Here is a 23,372-nt window from a genome sequence, read left to right on the forward strand (position 1 = left end):
AATTTCACCTTTTTCTCAAGTGCACACGAACCTTCTCCAGAATAGATCACATCCTGGGCCATAAATCTGGTCTTGGAAAATTCAAAAAAATTGAAATCATTCCAGTCATCTTTTCTGACCACAGTGCAGTAAGATTAGATCTCAATTACAGGAAAAAAATTGTTAAAAATTCAAACATATGGAGGCTAAATAACACGCTTCTGAATAACCAACAAATCATAGAAGAAATCAAAAAAGAAATCAAAATATGTATAGAAATGAATGAAAATGAAAACACAACAACCCAAAACCTATGGGACACTGTAAAAGCAGTGCTAAGGGGAAGGTTCATAGCATTACAGGCTTACATCAAGAAATAAGAAAAAAGCCAAATAAATAACCTAACTCTACACCTAAAGCAATTAGAGAAGGAAGAAATGAAGAACCCCAGGGTTAGCAGAAGGAAAGAAATCTTAAAAATCGGGGCAGAAATAAATGCAAAAGAAACTAAAGAGACCATAGCAAAAATCAACAAAGCTAAAAGCTGGTTTTTTGAAAATATAAACAAAATTGACAAACCATTAGCAAGACTCATTAAGAAACAAAGAGAGAAGAACCAAATTAACAAAATTAGAAATGAAAATGGAGAGATCACAACAGACAACACTGAAATACAAAGGATCATAAGAGACTACTACCAGCAGCTCTATGCCAATAAAATGGACAACTTGGATGAAATGGACAAATTCTTAGAAAAGTATAACTTTCCAAAACTGAACCAGGAAGAAATAGAAGATCTTAACAGACCCATCACAAGCAAGGAAATCGAAACTGTAATCAAAAATCTTCCAGCAAACAAAAGCCCAGGACCAGATGGCTTCACAGCTGAATTCTACCAAAAATTTAGAGAAGAGCTAACACCTATCTTACTCAAACTCTTCCAGAAAATTGCAGAAGAAGGTAAACTTCCAAACTCATTCTATGAGGCCACCATCACCCTAATTCCAAAACCAGACAAAGATGCCACAAAAAAGAAAACTACAGGCCAATATCACTGATGAACATAGATGCAAAAATCCTTAACAAAATTCTAGCAAACAGAATCCAACAACATATTAAAAAAAATCATACACCATGACCAAGTGGGCTTTATCCCAGGAATGCAAGGATTCTTTAATATCCACAAATCAATCAATGTAATACACCACATTAACAAATTGAAAGATAAAAACCATATGATTATCTCAATAGATGCAGAGAAAGCCTTTGACAAAATTCAACACTCATTTATGATTAAAACTCTCCAAAAGCAGGAATAGAAGGAACATACCTCAACATAATAAAAGCTATGTATGACAAACCCACAGCAAGCATCACCCTCAATGGTGAAAAATTGAAAGCATTTCCCCTGAAATCAGGAACAAGACAAGGGTGCCCACTCTCACCACTACTATTCAACATAGTGTTGGAAGTTTTGGCCACAGCAATCAGAGCAGAAAAAGAAGTAAAAGGAATCCAGATAGGAAAAGAAGAAGTGAAACTCTCACTGTTTGCAGATGACATGATCCTCTACATAGAAAACCCTAAAGACTCTACCAGAAAATTACTAGAGCTAATCAATGAATATAGTAAAGTTGCAGGATATAAAATTAACACACAGAAATCCCTTGCATTCCTATATACTAACAATGAAAAAACAGAAAGAGAAATTAAGGAAACAATACCATTCACCATTGCAACAAAAGAATAAAATACTTAGGAGTATATCTACCTAAAGAAACAAAAGACCTATACATAGAAAACTATAAAACACTGATGAAAGAAATCAAAGAGGACACAAACAGATGGAGAAACATACCGTGTTCATGGATTGGAAGAATCAATATTGTCAAAATGGCTATTCTACCCAAAAGCAATCTATAGATTCAATGCAATCCCTATCAAGCTACCAACGTATTTTTCACAGAACTAGACCAAAGAATTTCACAATTTGTATGGAAATACAAAAAAACCTCGAATAGCCAAAGTAATCTTGAGAAAGAAGAATGGAACTGGAGGAATCAACCTGCCTGACTTCAGACTCTACTACAAAGCCACAGTCATCAAGACAGTATGGTACTGGCACAAAGACAGAAATATAGATCAATGGAACAGAATAGAAAGCCCAGAGATAAATCCACGAACCTATGGACACCTTATCTTTGACAAAGGAGGCAAGGATATACAATGGAAAAAAGACAACCTCTTTAACAAGTGGTGCTGGGAAAACTGGTCAACCACTTGTAAAAGAATGAAACTAGAACACTTTCTAACACCATACACAAAAATAAACTCAAAATGGATTAAAGATCTAAATGTAAGACCAGAAACTATAAAACTCCTAGAGGAGAACATAGGCAAAACACTCTCTGACATGAATCACAGCAGGATCCTCTATGACCCACCTCCCAGAATATTGGAAATAAAAGCAAAACTAAACAAATGGGACCTAATGAAACTTAAAAGCTTTTGCACTACAAAGGAAACTATAAGTAAGGTGAAAAGACAGCCCTCAGATTGGGAGAAAATAATAGCAAATGAAGAAACAGACAAAGGATTAATCTCAAAAATATACAAGCAACTCCTGCAGCTCAATTCCAGAAAAATAAATGACCCAATCAAAAAATGGGCCAAAGAACTAAACAGACATTTCTCCAAAGAAGACGTACAGATGGCTAACAAACACATGAAAAGATGCTCAACATCACTCATTATTAGAGAAATGCAAATCAAAACCACAATGAGGTACCATTACACGCCAGTCAGGATGGCTGCTATCCAAAAGTCTACAAGCAATAAATGCTGGAGAGGGTGTGGAGAAAAGGGAACCCTCTTACACTGTTGGTGGGAATGCAAACTAGTACAGCCGCTATGGAAAACAGTGTGGAGATTTCTTAAAAAACTGGAAATAGAACTGCCATATGACCCAGCAATCCCACTTCTGGGCATACACACTGAGGAAACCAGATCTGAAAGAGACACGTGCACCCCAATGTTCATCGCAGCACTGTTTATAATAGCCAGGACATGGAAGCAACCTAGATGCCCATCAGCAGATGAATGGATAAGGAAGCTGTGGTACATATACACCATGGAATATTACTCAGCCATTAAAAAGAATTCATTTGAATCAGTTCTAATGAGATGGATGAAACTGGAGCCCATTATACAGAGTGAAGTAAGCCAGAAAGATAAAGAACATTACAGCATACTAACACATATATATGGAATTTAGAAAGATGGTAATGATAACCCTATATGCAAAACAGAAAAAGAGACACAGAAATACAGAACAGACTTTTGAACTCTGTGGGAGAAGGTGAGGGTGGGATGTTTCAAAAGAACAGCATGTATACTATCTATGGTGAAACAGATCACCAGCCCAGGTGGGATGCATGAGACAAGTGCTCGGGCCTGGTGCACTGGAAGACCCAGAGGAATCGGGTGGAGAGGGAGGAGGGAGGGGGGATCGGGATGGGGAATATGTGTAAATCTATGGCTGATTCATATCAATGTATGACAAAACCCACTGAAATGTTGTGAAGTAATTAGCCTCCAACTAAAAAAAAAAAAAAAAAAAAGAGTAATCATAGACAGTCCTCCCATACAGAAAAAAAAGCAGCATGAGATGAGGAAAGAAACTCAAAGATATCTGGGAGAACAGTGCTTCAGGCAAAAGGCACAGTTAGTACAAAGGCCATAACTCTGTGTGTGGCTTGTCTGAGTAGCTGCAAGCCACCCAGCCAGGCAGAGGTAGGGGAGGGTCTTCCTATGAAAATGAACGAGCCAGGATGAAGTGAGAAAAGGGAATAATGATGGAATCTTTTCTCCAGAAAACTACAACTGTGTCTGCTTCAGCACTAACCAAGGCAGCTGAGGACAGCCATGTCTACCATAAAACATGAGCATCATCATTTTAGCTTAAACTTTGTGCTAAAACATGCATTAAAATCATCCACTGGAGACACGGGCCTTTGTCTAAAGCCCACCTATACTATATGGAGACTAGCAGAGCAAGACAACTAGATCTATCATTTCTGACACTTAAATAGCCACTGAATGTCCTAATTTTGTTTCCTGGTGAAATCTCCAAGGTTTTTCCAATGCAAATTGCACCCCCCTGTACCTGACAACATCAAATCATTCATTACATTTAAGTCAGTGATGGAGGGCATCTTTCAAAGGTGTTGAGTGTGAGTTTAATTTTAAAGACAATCTGGAAATTATGTAATAGCAGAATCTACCTTCTATTGAGGGCACTTATGTGTGTCAACAAAACTCTATCATCAATTTAGAGAAGACAACTTATATTTGTTTTCCCACAGCAGGGCGCATGCATCCAGGACACCGAAATGTGGAATCAAATGGTTTGCAGCCAGGAGCTTGCATGCATAGTCAGTCGTGTCTGACTCTTTGCAACCCCATGGACTGCAGCCCGCCAGGCTCCTCTGTCCATGGATTTCCCAGGCAAGAATACTAGAGTGGGTTGCCATTCCCTTCTCCAGGGGATCTTCCTGACCCAGGGATTGAACCCACGTCTCTTGCATTGGCAGGTGGATTCTTTCACCGCTGAGCCACCTGGGAATTTTAGATACAGTGAAAAATGGGGAAGTCAAAATACTTCTCTGTTTTATGCCATGAAAAATGTTCTCTCTTAGGAGCCTGTCCTATGTGACTCTGTAATCTTCTGATAGGTATTAAGACATAGGATCTATAAGATTATTGGTAATTGTTTCCATATTAAGTTCAGAGATCTTAGTCCATTAGCAATTCCCCAGAAAAATATAAATGAGTAGTAATTAAACAAGCAAATATCACGTACTGTTCATGATGGATTTTGTCCCAAAGTGATGGAAGAATTGAGTAGTGGTTTATAATGGACCATCTTAGTCTAGAGACCCCATACGTGCACAAAGAATACTGGAGTGAGAAACCTAGATTTATGATTTCTATCAAGAAGAAAACTGATATACAGATTAGTTGTCCATTATGAACTTACAAATCAAATGATATAAAAATCTGTGTATTATAACATTAATTTATACCTTCAACAGAAACACTTAAGAAAATATTACATGAAACTAAATGGAAACAATTACCTGCTCAGCCAATAATGAAGCTAAGCTTGAATATGCATCTGCAAACTCTGGACCATATTTAATGGAATCCTTCAGTAAGGTGATAGCCTCTTCCTTTTTCTCCTGAGACCTATAGATTATAAGAGGGGAAAAAAAAGACATCTTTTAATAAAACTTTAAATCCTCTGATTAGACTTGAAAATCTCATTTCTTTTAACAAAGATTAACGGATTCACTCTGGATTTTACTGTAAGTAAATTAAACTAGACTTCCTCCAGGTGCTAACAAGTTTCTGTCTCTGAATTCTCAGTGGAAAGAGATGTTAAGATGTAAATGATGCTGCAGATTATTCACTGATTTGTCTACCTTCCATTTCCTGCTATGCACTTTTTGAGAATTCTATTTAAAATTTTATAAATTGATTAAATAGAGAGTTTAACTTTCAGAGGAGCAATTTTGGGCACATGACCTGGGCGGCACGGGATCACTTTATAACGTGGAGGATGGTTCGAGCCCCTCTCATACTAGCTACACCATTGCAGGCTGGGCTCCTAACAGAAGCAAGCCAGCCAAACTGCCCGTGTCCATCTTTGCTTTTCTATCTAAGAGAGATAGCTCTTGTACATAATTTGTGAAATTATGAGATACTGGCTGGCAAAGAATGACCAGCTATTTTATCCTCATATTTTTATTGAAAATTGGTCTGATGGTCTTCTTTATTTTAGTTTTCTCCCAGTGATTACATTTTTCATTCAAAGAAGACTCAAGGCCTGAAAGTTATTATCATTATTTTGGGTGAACGTTCTCTTTCCTGTTAGTGCCATGGGGAAACACTGGGTCATTAGTATGACATCAGTGTTTTAGAAGCTGAAAATGTACACTGGCAGTGATCAACTTTGCCGTCAATACAATGTCACAAACACTGACCACTTGCTAAACTCTAGACACTGTACTTGACAACAGAGGTGGAATAAAGAATAGAGCCCCTAGAACTATGAAGGGCACATGGCCTAAGGGTCCCTCAACTTTATCAGTTACCAACACTGAATTGTATGCTTATGTTTTTACTATATAGGATCAACAATCATTTATTCAGCAAAGAATATATACCAAATGCTCTGGTCAGGTTTTACATAACATTAATTCTCACAACAATCTCATGCAGCAAGTATTTTTATCTTATCATACTCATTTTTCTAATCTGAAAATTTGGATTCAGAAAAGTTAAGTGACTCATCATGTTCACATAACTAGGACTCTGAGTCAAGTTCTGCCTGATATCATATCTGCTTATTCTAATTGCTTAAAATCCACCTCTTATGACCTTGATGCTCAGAGTGTGATCCATGGATCAGTATCTTCAACATCACCTAGCATCTGGTTAGCAATGCAGAGTCTCAGGCCCCATCTGGAGGTAAAAAATTCAGACCCTTCATTCAAAAAAGATTCTCAGGTAATTTGTACACACACTGAGATTTCAGCAGCACTGCTCCCTGAATTATCAAAGGCACCTGAGAGTAACTCCTGCCACAGAACCTCTATGCAGGGCTTCAGGCTCCATGGGATGAAGATCTATAGGGGAAACCCAGTGCTGACTCCATATGTTTGAGTTCCAACTGCTAAAAGTAGCATGCTGCAAGGCTGTTTTACCTAGAAGACAGTCTTCCATCACAGACCTTGGGAAAAAAGTCACGTTTCCAGCACAGACACTGTGTTTACTACCATTTGATTTAGCAAACATTTATCACCATAAATTGTAGCTATTTCCCAGGGGATGTGGCTGTCCATGCTATCCTCTCCCTTTTTGGGATCTAGCTAACTCCTACTGGGCTCCTCTTGATATCAAGGTGTAACATCTGCCTCCTTAAGTGGCTCGTCCTTGGGATGGGGCTTTAAAGATGCATAGTTTAACAAATCTGCATTACAGTTCTTAAAGCTCTTAAAGCACTAAGCTGCTTTCTTGTTGATCCATTCATTTAGTCATTAAACATTCAAAGAGTGTCTATAAGACTCTATGGAAGTTCACTATGTTTACATACACTTGGGTCTCTTCTAAAATACACTTTGAAGTAATTCTTCCATGGGCACATGTTTTTAAATGAAAACATATTTTTAATCCTGGTAATTTAACTATTGATTTCATGGTTAGAAGAACTCTTCCTCCAAGGATTTTGTAAATCTTTATTAACATTAATTTGGAAATTTTCCCAAAATCCAAAGGAAGATACGGATTTAGAAAATGAAGGCTGAAAATCAAGCCCCTCAGGACATCATTTAGCTCGGATATTCTTTAAAATCGGCAAAGAAAAAGCCACAACAATTTGATAGCAAAGATTTAATGACTTGCATTTGTTATGACTCACATCAATAAGAATGACAGCTTAACCTTTTGTATATAAACTCCGTGAGATTAATTACCATGTGCAGTCCATGAATCTAAATACTTGAGATTGTCCATTCACATTCATGTGACATATTGGAAAAGTTAGCATCAAAGTTATTCATAGGGAACTTTGAATTCTTTATGAAAAACTGTACCTCTATTAATCTCTTCAGGGACTGACTGATAAAATTTGCAAGAAAACACCTCATCCTGTAATTTCATGTGGTGTGTAAGTATTACAAGATGCAAAGACTGGGGCAGAGGAGACTCTTTTCGCCTCTGCATTCCTGGAGGCCTCTGCTTTTCCCTGCGAGCCTCTGAAAGTCGTTAGTCCCCAGTAGGGGTCAGGCACACGCCAAGTTGACAGATAATTATAAATGTTTTTAAAGAAAGCCCAAGAAATTGGTAAGTGGTAGTTCTGTTGCTGTTGTTTATGTTTCTTAAAGGGAGAGGACTAGTAGGAAAGATATATTTCTCCTGTAGTTTCTTTTTTGTTCACCCGTTGGTAGGAGTTATGAAACTGGTGTGCTTTTGACACATTAACTCACAGCAAATAGAACCTTCACCTAGATAGAACCTTCCTTGTCATATAGTATGTAATTACTATGTGAGAATTAAATTTCATTTCAACCGGTTTCTGAATTCAATAGCATCCTTTTCATATCTGCATTATGGCCCATGTTTCTTTGTTAATTATCCTATATTAAAAAAACAAGGATGATATTCCTATAATTCTATTGGAATATTATTATAGCTTGGAGTGCATCTTACTCAGTTTCACTTGCTAACACTTTAGTTCATACCCCACTTCTAGTTCGCTCTTTGTCCTCCTTCTACTATATAGAGACAACCAAAGGATACATTTTTTCCCCTAGAGCATTGCTCTCAACACATTGCCTTACATAAAAATCTTCATTAATTCCCTACTGCTCACAGACACTTACTTAGTTTAAAACCCTCTATAAACAAACATACCCAGTGGTGTGGACTAGTGGGCATGAGTCCTGGCAGACTGAGTGACTTTGACATCTATCCTACAGAACCTAAGAGATCACTACTCCAGCTCATCTCTGCCCTCACTGTATGTTAAAATCACTTGGTGTACTCATGTAAAGACCTTAGTGTTCTGAGATTGTGGTGTTCTTAATAGCTCTGATGAGCCTCTCATCAGAGCTCCTAACCATGTAACACAAGCACAGACCATATATATGCTACCTTTCTTAAATTTTTACTTTATTTTGAGTCTCCATAAAGAAAAAAAGATATTAGGGAAATAAAAGCCTTGCTCTGGCCTCCAAAGGGGCAACTGCCCCTTGTTCTTCAGCTCAACACTCTGAAGAGCAACTAGGCTCGAGCCTACTTTGCTTCTGCAAGGCCCTGGCCCTGCACCTAAAGGGTACCCCCACTGGCTCCAGCAGGAGGGGGGAAGTCTATCAGTGAGTGCTCCATACAGGCAAGTTTTCAAAGCTTCATGTGTCACAGTAGCTCTTTGCTGAACATTTATTCACTGCTAAAGACAGAGTAAATGATTACTTTGCATTATTTAATTCCCATTAAGCATTTTGAATTATGCATAATTATTTCCATTTTAAAGATTTAGAAAACAACACTAGTTATCATCAGTCCAACAAAAATTAAAAAAAAACAACCCTGAGATTTGGAGTGCTCACAGATTTGCTCTTAGCACACAGCTACTATAACACTAGGATTCAACTTTGGAACTTCAAATTTAGCTTGTTCCATCACTGGGCCATGATTGGCATTTCTGCATCCATTCTGTCACTCTCTGTCTGTGACCATTATTAGGCTGTAAGCTCCTTCATAGGCAGGACCCATGTCTTATTAATTTTAGTTACTTCTTTCATCCCAGAGACTAGTAAGGTAATCTGTACAAACACAAATCCAATAATTACTAAGTTATTTTTAAATCCATGGTTTTACTATTTTCTTCATTCCTAGATATTTATAAGTCTCCTCGATTAAGCTTTTTAAAAAAATAACATAGGCAAGTGATATAATTATTTATTTTATATCTCTGTTTCTACAGCTCTTTCAATATTATAGAAGTGATCCTAGGAATAGAGAAGCATCCCAAGCCTTAGATTCATAAGAAAATTACAGTATAGCTTCCATTTATTGAGCACTTCTTATTTACCAGGCACTGCTAAGCAGCTTCTCTGCATAGTAGCTAAAAGCACAGACTCAAAAACCAGAATGACTGGGTTCTGACTCTACCTCCACTATTACTGCTTCCTTAGGCAGTTGTCTGATTACCCTGTGTCTCTGGCACACAGTAGCTACCAAATGTTTTGACTTTTATCGGCTTGTTAATGTTTCTAAAATCATCCATTAAACTTATCTCCTCTCTTTAAAAATTAATTTCTGAAACTAAGAAGAATGTAGTGCTTTTGAAATTCCTTCCAAAGTAATATACTTCTGATAGGGAGAGAGTAAAGGGTCAAAGTAGGTGATTAATTAGTTAATCCTACTAGGGGATTGTAAGCAGAAAAAATATGGGAGACCCCTGTAAATGAATGATTGCTCAAGAAAGCAGGTTCGCTTAACAACAAAACCAAGCAGGCTTGCTCAGCAATAAAACCACGCAACTGAAGCATGAGACATGCCCCAAAACAGCAAAACAATGGTGGCATGAGACCTACGTCCTGCCCAGGGAACTCAGTAAGTTAACGATCTCTAGGACACGCTCTCTGCACACATAAAAGAACAATAATTTGTGGACCTTGTTTGGCCACACAGGGACAAGAAAACGTCCCCGCTCAAACTGGGAGAGGAGGTGATGACGGAAGCATGATGTCTACTCAAGAAAGTCAAAGAAGGTCTTCTCCACCTCCCCACTTTTTCTTTGATTAAAAAACTGTAGTCCACTAAGTTCTCAGGTGTGGCACTCTCTCACCAGCCTGCTTGTAAGCCTCACAAACATCCTATTCTAATAAATCACTTATCTATTGCTTTGCCTCATGGTGAATTCTTTCTGGGCTGAGACATAAAGGACTATGGTCCCAGAGCTCTTCAGAGCCTCCCCTCTCCCTCCCCTGAAATGCCACCAAACAGTTTTACTGTCACATTTCAAACTACTCATAAGAAATTTAAGTTAGGTGGTAGAGTCATTTTTCCTGTGTCTGGTCTGATATCACAAAGGATTTTTAGTGTAATAATTGTCACTAAGTACACAAATGAATAGCACTGCACTGAATATAAAACACCCCAGTCACTGAAACAGTCAAACCCCCCGGAAACCTCATTCTCAGGCAAATGCCAAGCTGAGAAGGCCTAAATGGAAGACTGATAGTTCAGAACCCACTCAGCTGAAGTTGGAGCCACACAAAGGAGTGGGTCTTCATTTTGCAGCGGTGATGGCTAAAGGTGAATATTTAGGCAAGAAAGAATAGGCAGCAATTTTGAGCCTCTTTTCAGTCATGCCAGGAAAGCTTCTTAGAAAAGAAAGGTTTAAGCAGTTATTTCCATGTAAAAAGGAATAACAAGAGAGGCAGAAAATTTCAAACAGACATTACAAAATGCTTAATAATGGGATTTACCTATGTATTCTGACAGTACAGATCACCTCTGGGCCAGCATTCGACAGTATTAAAACTCCCTAATGCATTCTTTTGGCTCTATAATGGGCAATTTAGGGAAATCCAAAGCCCATTATCAATGTAAGCCCCCATCTATATAGGAATACTCTGTTAGCCCTTTAGACGGAATTGACAAGTCAATTCAAAAGGTGGAAAATATGAAAGTAACATTTTCACCAAGCACGTGATTCACCAAGGATGTGTATTTCCTCTCAACAACCAAGCAAGTCCACAGGCTGTTTTTCTGAATTTCAGAGAAAAAGCTTTAATTAAGTAACTCATCAGTTCAATTCAGTAGCTCAGTCATGTCTGACTCTCTACAACCCCATGGACTGCAGCATGCCAGGCTTCCCTGTCCATCACTAACTTCCAAAGTTTGCTCAAACTCACGTCCATTGAGTCGGTGATGTCATCCAACCATCTTATCCTCTGTCATCCACTTCTCCTCCTGCCTTCAATCTTTCCCAGCATCAGGGTCTTTTCTAATGAGTTGGCTCTTCGCATTAGGTGGCCAAAGTATTGGAGCTTCAGTTTCAGCATCAGTCCTTCCAATGAATATTCAGGACTGACTTTCTTTAGGATCAACTGGTTTGATCTCCTTGCAGTCCAAGGAACTCTCAAAAGTCTTGTCCAATACCACAGTTCAAAAGCATCAATTCTTCAGTGCTCAACTTTCTTTATGGTGCAACTCTTACATCCATACATGATTACTGGAAAAACCATAGCTTTGAATAGATGGACCTTTGTCGGCAAAGTAATGTCTCTGCTTTTTTAATATGCAGTCTAGCTTTTCATAACAGGTGGATAAATTGACAAAATGAAACCTCAGTACATCCCCCATCTAATTAGGCATGGACACACTTCTTTATCCTGAGGGCAGGAGGAGAAGAGGGCAACAGAGAATGAGATGGTTGGATGGCATCAACAACTCAATGGACATAAGTTTGAACAAACTCTGGGAGATAGTGGAGGACAGAAACGCCTGGTAGCTGCAGTATATGGGGTCACAAAGAGTTGTACACGACTTAGTGACTGAACAACAATTGATGTGGAAATTCATATCACACTGTGAGGCCTGTCAGAGCTTCTGTGAAGGCTTCTGCAGGCACTGATAGAACTATTAGAGATCTCCAAAAAAGTGGAAGAACCAGGGAGAAGTAAATCTGCTCCTGGGTTAGGCAATATTATTTCCTCTCTGCATCCTGAATGTCCTCATCCGTCAAACAGTCACCAGCTGAAGACTGATAATCCTCCAGGACCTAAAATATTCTGTCTTCACTTTTCCCTTAGATCAACTGTTCTTAAATTTTAGTGCTTAAGAATCAGTACAGGAAAGGATTTTCCTGGTGGTCTAGTGGTTAAGATTTTGCCTTCTAATGCAGGGGGTGTGGGTTCCAATGCTGGTCAAGGAGGTAAGATCCCACATGCCTCACAGCACCCCCACCCAAAAAAAAAAAAAAATATATATATATATATATATATATATAACAAAAAAGCAGTATTATAACAAATTCAATAAAATCCTTAAAAAAATCAATATGGGTTTGGTATAAGGAAGGATCCCAGGCCTCCTAAGATTCAGTAGGTCAGGGGTAGGGTTCAGGAATCTTAATAAGCCCCCCAGGTGATTCTGTTGAGGGTGGTCTTCAGTCTATGATTTAAAAACTCTGTCCTGCTTACTATGTGGGATCTGCCTGATCAGTTGATCCTTGATATAAGGCTACATATATAAGGATGAAGAAAGCTAAAAAGAGGAAAGAGAAGATTTTCTGGAACAATTGGAGCAAAAGAGCCACAGTGGCCAGCTGATTTGCCTAGATGAGCAATATTCCAGATGCCAGGTGATACAGGGAGACTGTAGATGGGGTGCCTGGAGGGTGACGCTGCAATTGGAAGAGCAGTTGTTTTGCTCATAGAAGCTCTGTGGCCAAGTTCTTTTGTGTGTCCAAGTCTCAATTCCTGTATAGTCCACACAGGCATCGACAGAAGTAAAAGTCTCCTAATATTTTGCAAGCAAAACTCCTTTCTCTTAGGTCTCCCTTAGGAACCTCCAAAAGGCTAAAATCCCTGAGAAGGGGATCCTGGGACCAATAACATCTTCCTCACTGATTTCATAAGAGAAACATTAACTAGAAATTAGATCTTGTTCATAATGTGCAAATTTTGCCATTAAACATTTGTAGTTTCACAGGGAAATTTCCCTTTGGTTATATAGCAGTGGGACTGTTTTTCTCACGTGTTAAGTAACAACATTTGCCTCATCTCACTTTCCTGGCTCTGCCTCAGTGACAGATATTTAGCAAAAGCAAATAAGGCTTCAGCATGTTTTCCTCTGGTAATTAAGGACCTGTTAAGTTTGTCAATTTAGAAAACTTTTTCAATTCCTGTGCAAAATCTCATGACACATTCATTTAAACTGAAAGCAGATGCTTGCTTTGAAAAAAATATTGACATTTGGGGAGAATTTAGGAAATGCAATAACAGAAATAAATGGATTTGGCAATACCCTTGCATGCAGTAAAATTTCCTATTAACCACAGTGTGAACCTGGAGTGCTGGGCAGCCTCTTAACTACCATTCCTTTGCTGGGGTGTTTTGCTGTTGGATCCAGAAATGGTGTCTCTCACAAAGGGAAAAGATGTTGACTTTAAGGGAGGGGCAGAGGATGTTGACAGATCTTTACCAGCTCCTCTGAAAAACTGAACTGTGAAAGTCAAATTGTGAATGTCTGACTAATTTTACAGAGTGCATGTTTTTCTGTCTCTACTGTCTTTCCTAGCAGAAGGAAAAGAAGAAAATTGGATCCTACCCTGTGTAGCCTCTTTTATGTTCTAGTTTACTAGGTGATGCAATGGAAACCTAGTTTACGGGCGCTTGCCCTAGTTTTTCTGCTTCATTCTTTATGGAAGCCATGTAGAAGAACTGTCTGGAGGACAGATTCATATATATTCGTGGTGAAGAATGAATTTTTTTTCAATTCAAAGCCATATTCACTATATAGAATTATGAGAGTAGATCCCCTGTACATCCCCATCCTGCTTGCAGTAGGTTTGCAGAACCAGAGTCAGGTATCTGGAGCCATAGTGTAGGGAGTGATGGGGCGGGACGGGGCGGCTGCCCTGTGTGGTGTGGGTGGTCTTTAACACTTCTCTCCCCAGCTGAAAGTCAAGGGAGGGAATGATGGACAGTTCTGACATGGTCTAGTCACCGAGCTACAGACATGGAAACACAGCTCACACGAAGACCTCACACAGGGCTGGCAGGAGTGGGTCCTGAGAAAAGGTTCTTCCCAAGTTCCCTCCTCTTATGCTCCTTTGGCTCTTTATCTGCTTGGTGAGGTCCCTGCCCTGAGCCCTGGCAGCACGACGCTTATTCCCGATGGCCTTGCGCCTGCATGCGTGGAGCCAGTTCTTCACCATGAGTGCATAGAAGTGGGCTGAGGGGTGGGGCAAGTCTCAAGTAGCACGTCTTCGAAGCAAACAAAATACTGATGCTAAGCTCTTTAGCAATTTGAAGGAAGGCAGAGAAATAATGTCCCCAGGTTGGTTCCTGGAAAATAGGGCAGCTGAGACTAGCCTGGTTTAGGCAGGATTCATTTACCCCATAGACAAAGGATCATCTAGATGATGCAGTTGAATGCATGTCCCTGGTTTAGGCTCAGGCAGATTGCTGTCTAAATCCCGGCTCTGCTCTCACCAGCTATAGGACTTGGGTTAGATGTTACACCTCCATGAGCCTCAGTGGCCGAATCTGTGAAAGATGCACAGTTATCTCTACCTCTCCAGGTTCCTCTAAAGAATGGAATAAACAGGCACACACAGTGCGCTTACCAGAGCATGGAGCACGTGGGAGGATGCGGTAACTGCTAGCTCCATGTGCTCCTCCCTTCCTCTCCAGCTGAATTAGCATCTGGAATTTCTACCTGAAGGCTCACTGATCTCTCAGCAAAGGCGCGATGCTGCTCCAAGGCAGGATTGCCTCTAAAGGGAATAGGGACTTTCAAATTCCTTTCTGATCTTCCATTTCCATTTCAGTAAAGAGATGAGAAACTTGGAGTCACAGTGAAAACCACTGATTCTTGCAGCAAAAGAGCCTTACCGAATCACCTGGTCCCATTTCTTATTTTGAAAAGAAGGAAACTGAGTCTCAAGGAGGTTGAATATTGACTAAAGCTGTTCAACAGCAGGAACAGAAAATGTACACCACCCACTTCTGATTTATTATTAATTTTAGCCAAGAATATGAGCTTCAAATTGAAGTGAAAAATTACATCCCTGTGCTAGTAATAATAGTAACTGAGGCTTATTTTATCTTTATTGGGGGTTAGGTCCTATATTAAGTATCTACATGCATTCTCTTGTTTAGTACTCATGAAGGACCTGGTTACTAGCAGTATTTTTACTTTGTGTGTGCGTTAGTCTCTCAGTTGCGTCTGACTCTTTGCGACTCCATGGGCTGTAGCCCGCCAGGCTACAGTCATGTAATGCTCCAGACAAGAACACTGGAGTGGGTAGCCATTCCATTCTCTAGGGGATCCTTCTGACCCAGGGATCAAACCCAGGTCTCCTTCATTGCAGGCAGGTTCTTAACCATCTGAACCACCAGGGAAGCCCTATTTTTACTTTGTAAATGAGTAACTGGAGCCACTGCAAGATCAGATTGTTTTCCCAGGGTCACACACTCCTATGTGGTCAAGCAGAGACCCACACTCACTAAGCTCTACAGCTCCTAGTCCTGAGGAGAGCGCAGGGAGAGCGCAGAGTGCAGCCACGTGATGCAAGCAAGCATCTGGCTCTGGAGGTCTCGCTTCGCAGCTCGTGGCATGGGACGTCCCTCGCCATCTCCCAGGTGGCAATGAGGGAGTGAAGGCGCCTGCCCTCTGGAAACCTTCAGTGGGCAGGCGCATGAGATGTGAGGAGGTGCTCTGCTATTTGTCATTCAGGTGTCAGTTACCCTTCTTTTTACCTGGAAGAAAAGAGGTGGCAGGAAGGTTGAGGGCATACAGCCCTACGATGCTGCCCAGCAGAGAGGTGGCACAGCAGGAAAGCACCAGAGTGGGCCCCGCACGACGCAGGGAGGTTGGCAGAGTTAGTAAGAAGTCAGCAAAAAGGGGGGAAGTCTCAAAGGCCTCCTTCTCCTCCTCAAGGTACTTTCCAGGACAGAACTGCAGGTCACAGGCAAGCATGGGCCAGAGGGGACACAGACAGCATGCATAGTCCTATCCTTGGCATTTCTCTTCCTGGCCTACACAGAGCATTTTTAGATTTGAAATTTTTTGAGGCTCTCTACCACATTAAATTCTGAATTTAACCTCTATGTCAAGGCAAAGTTGATCTCCAACTGAATTTGAGATAAACGCTCGATTTTTATTTCCAGTGAACACCTGCATTTCTAGCACTCTTTTTATTGAATTGTACCTGCTTTAAGCTATGAGTCAAGAGTTGTTTCAAGCCATTCCCCAGTACAGGAGTTAAAGAGCACTAGATTGAAAGTGAGGCCAGGAAAGGCTGTGAGAATTAAAGGAGTGGGAACATGATTTTCAGGGAAGGTAAGACCACTGAAAACTCCTATGCTGGAAAAAGCAGTCTGGCCTGTTTAATTATCTTCTGTTAGAAATATTTATGCAAGGCAAAAATGATGACCATCCAACACTTTCAAGAGAATGTAAACAAAACTGGGGTTCTTGAAAGCTTGCTTTCCCCAACAGTGCCTCCCATGCACAGCTTTTTTCTGTCCTCAGGAGTGTTTATCGCAGCAAAAGAAAGGACTGAGAAAAGGACCCCTTCCTTCTTCCTTGCAAACCATGCTACAGATTTAAAACAACTCACTCATGCTCTCATCATGAGTAATCACAGCATGACTGAGAAGAGTTTTTGTCGGGGGAAAGTTACTTATGAAAATATTTCAACAATTAGCAATCTGTGTATATGTATATATATAAATGACACCCAAATCTTAAGAAAGTGGGTAAACATTCTCGTCATTTCTCTGATAATTCACTTTTGTACAGACATGGAATATAAGATGATAAAATGCAAAGAAATAATATTTTGGGTGAACTAGAAGAATTGTCACTTAAAAATCTTTGTAATATTCTCTCAAATGTAGTCTGCACGTTTCTATTTCTTGAATGGTGACAAGGAGTCAGTTTAGCTGGGAATCTGGGTTTATACAGTGGGAGAGTGGGAGAGTGGCAGAAAATAAAGAAGAAAGGGGTAGGATTGTGAGTTTTGTATATTCACACTATATGTGTGTATGCGATGGACAATCAATGAATTTCTCAGTTCTCCTAAATGTAGTGGGAGGGTAGAAGAAGAGCAGATGCAGGAAATAGAAAAGAAAGATAATGTGTTATGAGCAACAAAATAGGGAGCTTCAAAGTACCAGGAGGTCAATGGGATCATATTCTTTACTTCAGAGAAATCAAGGGGAGTGAGAGTTGAGAGGGTCTTTAGAATTCACAGCTGGTATTAAGACAGCAGCTGCAGAAGCTGAATGAACAGGTAAGGGGGAAAAAGAAGCAGTAAGTGCTAACTATTCGTCCTGCCAATTTGATCAGAAAACGGAAGGAGTGAAGAGAACCACTTGCTGGAGTAGCTGAATGGAGACATTCCCCAGAAGAAGCGGGGCATGTGGAAGTCTGTGGAATGGAAGAATCTGAAGACCAAAGAGAATGCTCATGCCAATGAGCAGGGAAAGGGACAGAAAAAGAACCAATAACACATGTGGACTTTACACTAATGACTAATGGCTAAAACAAAAGACTGATGACACCAGATGTTAGTAAGGGTGCTAAACAAGTGGATCTCTCAACAATGGAAATGGATCTTTTCACCAATGGAGTGAAAAGTGGTACAGTTACTTTGGAGAACTGTTATCTGGCAGGTTCTTAAAACATTAAATAATTTAAAAAAAATTAAATATTTGTCTACCCACAATTCTATTTCTAGATATTTACCCAAGAAAAATAAACATACAAAGACTGGGACATAACTAGTCACAGCATGAATATTCATGATGACTCAAGCCTATAAATAAACCAAGTATCTACCCACAGGAAAATGGATAAACAAATTCAGGAATTTATACAATGAGATACTACTATTCATCAATTTTAAAAAATGTAACATGTGACAACATGGATAAGGCTAAAAAAAATCATGCTAAGTGAAATTATCCAGATGCCCAAAAGTATTAAATGTTTACCTTTAAATGAAGTTCTGTAACAGGCTAAAACTAGTTTGTGGTGAAAAATTTTGATTTGAACAATGATTGCCTCAGAGGAGGCAGTACCTTACTGGAAAGAGGCATGAGGGGTCTTTCTGGGTTAAATGTTATACATGTTATTTTGGAGGTAAATACAAGAGTATATAAAAAATGTCAAAACTAATTGTACAAAACAAAAAATATTGTGGATTTTTGCATGTTAATTATGCCTCAATTAAAAAGCCACACAAACACAGGTGTGACCACTAGGCTTATTAGGGAGACAACACAATTCTTCCCCTGGAAGAGCAAAATTTAAAGAGGGCATCTATGAACATGTAGGAAATGAGACAGGGGCAAGGGAAGCTACAAAAATTAACCTTGAATGACTTAAGTATTCTCAGTAAGTAAAACATTATGTCATCTTCCGGGTGTGTGTATAGGCACTGAGGAGGGGAACAAAAGATACATATATTAGGAAGACAGAAAATATTTGGGAGATATTACTAGACCATAAGGGAGGAATTCCTAATAGCTATAACCTCTGCTTGTGTTTTTTTCCATGATGGTGTCTTTAGAGTTTTGTAAGGATCACATTCAATTCAGATGTATGTTTTTACCTCCAACACTTGATAGATTGGATGAAGGTCTAGGACATACACACAGAGATGATAACTATACATACATATACATCCCGGAGTGGGAATGGTGCAGTGAAAAATAGTATTAGATTACTATAAAAATAAAATTAGATATTACAATGGTTTGTGATCTCTCAAACTCTACAATACATAACAAATCTTATAACTGAATATTTAATTTGGGGGGGGGGTGATTAGAAAAAAATGCTTAAATGGCTCCTGGGGTGGGGAGGTGAGTGATAATGAGAAAAAAATTGAGAAGTACTGGTCTGAGGAAAAGCAAAATGCATGCAAAGGGGGGTACCCTGAGTTGGGGGTACAGTTGAGCAAGTAAATGATGTTCAAGGTGTGAGTCTAACCTGAAGTTACATACATTAATGAAATAGAGCAGATACATGAGAGATGGGATTATAAATTCTTATGGCTAATTTCTAAACACATAGTGTTGTGGTCAGAAAAGATGTTTCATATGATTTAAATTTCTTTAAATTTACCAACGCTAGCTTTGTTGGCCAGCATGCAGTCAATCCAGGAGAATGTTCCATGTACACAGAGAAGAATGCACATTCAGCTGCTTTTGAATGGAATGCTCTATAAATATCTATTAAGTCCACCTGCTGTAATGTATCATTTAAGGACTGTGTTTCCTTACTGATTTTCTGTCTAGATGATCTGTTCATTAATGAAAGTGGGTGTTAAAATCCTCCACTATTATTGTTATGGTTGATTTCTTCCTTTATGTCTGTATTTGCCTCATATATTGAGGTGCTCCTATGTTGGATGCATATATAATTACAATTATTATAGCTTCTTCTTGGATTGATCCCTTTCTGCCCCTTCTTTGTCTCTTGTAACAGTCTTTATATTTTAAAGTCTATTCTATCTGATATGATGATTACTACTCTAGCTTTCTTTCTTTGGATTTCCATTTATATGGAATACCTTTTTCCATCCCCTCACTTTCAGTATGCATGTGTCCCTAGATCTGAAAGTGGGTTTCCTATAGACAGCATATAGACGGGTCTTATTTTCATATCCATTCAGCCAATCTATGTCTTTTGGTTGGATCATTTAATCTGCTTATGCTTAAGGTAATTATTGATATGTATGTTCTTATGTTATTTTTTTAATTGTTTTGGATTTGTTTTTGTAGGTCTTTTTTTATTTTTTCTCTCTCCTTTGTTCTCTACTCTTGATTTGATGACCAACTTTACTGCTGTATTTGGATTCCTTTTTTCTTTTTTGTGCAGGTATCAACTGTAGATTTTCAGTTTGTGGTTAACATGAGGTTTTGAGATAGAAAAATGTATGTATGTCAAGAAGCAACAGGTAGACTTGGACATGGGGCAATTATCTGGTTTGAAAGTGGGAAAGGAGTATGACAAGGCTGTGTATTCTCACTGCCTATTTAACTTATATGCAGAGTATCATGTGTGAAATGCTGGGCAGGACAAATCACAAGCTGGAATCAAGATTGCTGGGAGAAATATCAACAGCCTCAGATATGCAGATGATACCACTCCAACAGCAGAAAGCAAAGAGGAACTAAAGAGCTTCTTGATGAGGAAGGGTGAAAGAGGAGAGTGAAAAAGGCTTAAAACTCATCATTCAAATAACTAAGATCATGGGATCTAGTCCCATCACTTAATGACAAATAGCTGGGGAAAAAGTAGAAACAGTGGCAGATTTTATTTTCCTGGGCTCCAGAATCACTGTGAACAGTGACTGCAGCCATGAAATTAAAAGACGTTTGCTCCTTGGAAGGAAAGCTATGACAAATCTAGACAGCATATTAAAAAGCAGAGACCTCAATTTGCTGACAAAGGTACATACAATCAAAGCTATGGTTTTTCCAGTAGTCATGTATGGATGTGAGAGTTGGACCATAAAGAAGGTTGAGCACTGAAGAATTGATGCTTTTTAATTGTGGTTCTGGAAAAGACTCCTGAGAGTCCCTTGGACAACAAGGAGATCAAATCAGTCAATCATAAACAAAATCAGCTTAAGCTGAAGCTCCAATACTCTGGCCACCTGATGCAAAGAGCTGACTCATTAGAAAAGACCCTGATGCTGGAAAAGAGTGAAGGCAGGAAGAGAAGGGGGCATGACAGGATGAAATGGTTGGATGGCATCACTGACTCAATGGACATGAGTTTCAGCAAATTCCAGGAGACAGTGAAAGACAGGGAAGCCTAGCATGCAGTTCTTGGGGTCACCAAGAGTCAAACATGACTTAACGACTGAACAACAAATATAAGAAGACTGTTTTAAGTTGCTGTTCTTTTAATTTCAAATGCAGTTCCAATATCCTGCATTTGTACTCTCTTTTTCTCACAATCACTGGTTTTGTTATTATGTTTGTGTGTGGATGATTTCCTACCTTTATTGTATGGTTGCCTTTACTGGTGAGCTTTCCCGTTCATAATTTTCTTGTTTCTAGTTGTGGCCTTTTCTTTTCTACTTAGAGAAGTTCCTTTATCATTTGTTGCAAAACTCGTCTAGTGGTGCTGAATTCTCTTGGTTTTTACTTGTCTATAATGCTTTTGATTTCTCCCTCAAATCTGAATGAGAGCCTTACTGGGTAGAGTATCCTTAGTTGCAGGTTCTTCTCTATCATCTCTTTAAATATATTGTATCACTCCCTTTTGGCCTGCAGAATTTATGCAGAGAAATTAGTTGATAACCTTATGGAAGTACCCTTGTATGGCATTTGTCATTTTTCCCTTGTTGCTTTTAATATTTTTTTCTTTGTCTTTAACTTTTGTCAGCTTGATTGCTATGTGTCTTGGTATATTCCTCCTTGGGTTTATCCTGTCTGGTACTCTCTGCACTTCCTAGACTTGGGTGTCTATTTCCTTTCCCATATCAGGGAACTTTTTAGCTATTGTCTTTTCAGATATTTCCTCAGGTCCCTTTTCTCTGTCTCTTCTCCTTCTGGGGCCCCTATAATGCAAGTGTTGGTATGTTTAATGTTGTCTCAGAGGTCTCTTAGACTGTCTCCATTTCTTTTCACTTTTTTTTTTCTCTATTCTGTTCCATGGCAGTGATTTCCACTATTTTGTCTCTATGTCACTTATGCATTCTTCTGTATCAGTTATTCTAGTATTGATTCCTTTTAGTCTATTTTTCATTTCAGTTATTTTATTATTCACCTCTGTTTGTTCTTTAGTTTTTCTAGGTCTTTGTTAAACATTTCTTGTATCCTCTTGATCCATGCTTCCATTCTTTTTCTAAGATTCTGGATCATCTTCACTATCATTATTCTGAATTATTATTACTTATCTTATTTCTGGTAGGTTGTCTATCTCTACTTCACTTAGTTGTTTTTCTGGGTTTTCATCTTTTTCCTTCATCTGGGGCATGTTCCTCTGCCATCTCATTTTGTCTAACTTTTTATGATTGGTTTCCATCCTGCTGGCTTCAGGATTATAGTTCTTTTTGCTTCCACTGTCTATCCTCTTGAAGCTATCTAAGAGACTTGTGCAGGCTTCCGATGGAAGGGACTGGTTCCTGCCCAGTGGTAGGTGGACCTGGGTCTTGTCCCTCTGGTAGAAGGGCTGTGCTCAGGAAGATTTCAAGCTGCTTGTCTGCTGATTGATGGGGCTGTGTTCCTGTTCTATTGGTTGTCTGGCCTGAAGTGTTCCAGCACTGGAGCTATAGGCTGTTGGGTAGGGCTAATGGCACCTCTGGGTGGGCTCACAGCAATGAATGAAAACTCCCCAGGACTGCTGCTGCCAGTCTTTGTTCCTGCAGCCACTCCGCATCTCCACCGGAAACCTTTCAATACTGTGACGCAGATCCGGTCCAGTCTCTTAGGGGGTCACTGCTATTTTCCACTGGGTACTGGTGTACATGAGACTTTGTGTGTACCCTCCAAGAGTGGAGTCTCTGTTTCCTCAAGTCCCTTGGAATTGCAGCAATCAAACCCTGCTGGTGTTAAAAGCCAGATTCTCTAGGGGTTCTTACTCCAGTTGTTGGATGCCCAGGCTGGGAAGCCTGATTGTGGCTCAGAATTTTCACTCCTGTGGGAGAACTTCTGTGGTATAATTGTTTTCCAGTTTGTGGGTTGCCCACCTGGTGGGTATGGGATTTGACTTAACAGTGATTGTGCCTCTCCTACCAACTCGTTATGGCTTCTTTGTCATTGGAAGTAGGGTATCTTTCTTGCTAGGTTACAGGGCTTTTTTTTTTTGTTAATTGTTCAGCAGTTAGTTGTGATTTTGGTGTCATTGTAAGAAAGAGTGAGCTCCTATCCTTCCATTTGGCCTTCTTTGAAATGGGTGTATAAATTATAAACATAAAATTCAGAGAGAATAGAGATTCTAAAAATGGTAAAGAGCAGGGACATCCAGGAATGAGAGACAAAGTGGGGAATGACACTTGTCCTGGAAGGAAGGCATGTCAATCTCAAGGTCTTAAAAGACACACATGAGCAAAGAGAAGAGCTTAG

The 23,372-nt window shown here is 39.5% G+C and overlaps 1 protein-coding gene across 2 annotated transcripts in view; it reads right to left on the reverse strand.

The window, feature by feature from the left end:
- The window catches only part of TMTC1 (transmembrane O-mannosyltransferase targeting cadherins 1), a 300,213-nt gene that overhangs the window by 43,025 nt on the left and 233,816 nt on the right, over positions 1-23,372 (reverse strand). For both annotated transcript variants that reach the window (XM_043441635.1, XM_043441634.1), the window contains one exon: positions 5,118-5,226. In XM_043441635.1, the coding sequence (XP_043297570.1) occupies positions 5,118-5,226 (109 nt within the window). The remainder of the gene's footprint in view (positions 1-5,117; positions 5,227-23,372) is intronic.

The sequence above is a fragment of the Cervus canadensis genome, chromosome 21, assembly GCF_019320065.1.
Source record: "Cervus canadensis isolate Bull #8, Minnesota chromosome 21, ASM1932006v1, whole genome shotgun sequence".
Lineage (NCBI taxonomy): Eukaryota > Metazoa > Chordata > Mammalia > Artiodactyla > Cervidae > Cervus > Cervus canadensis.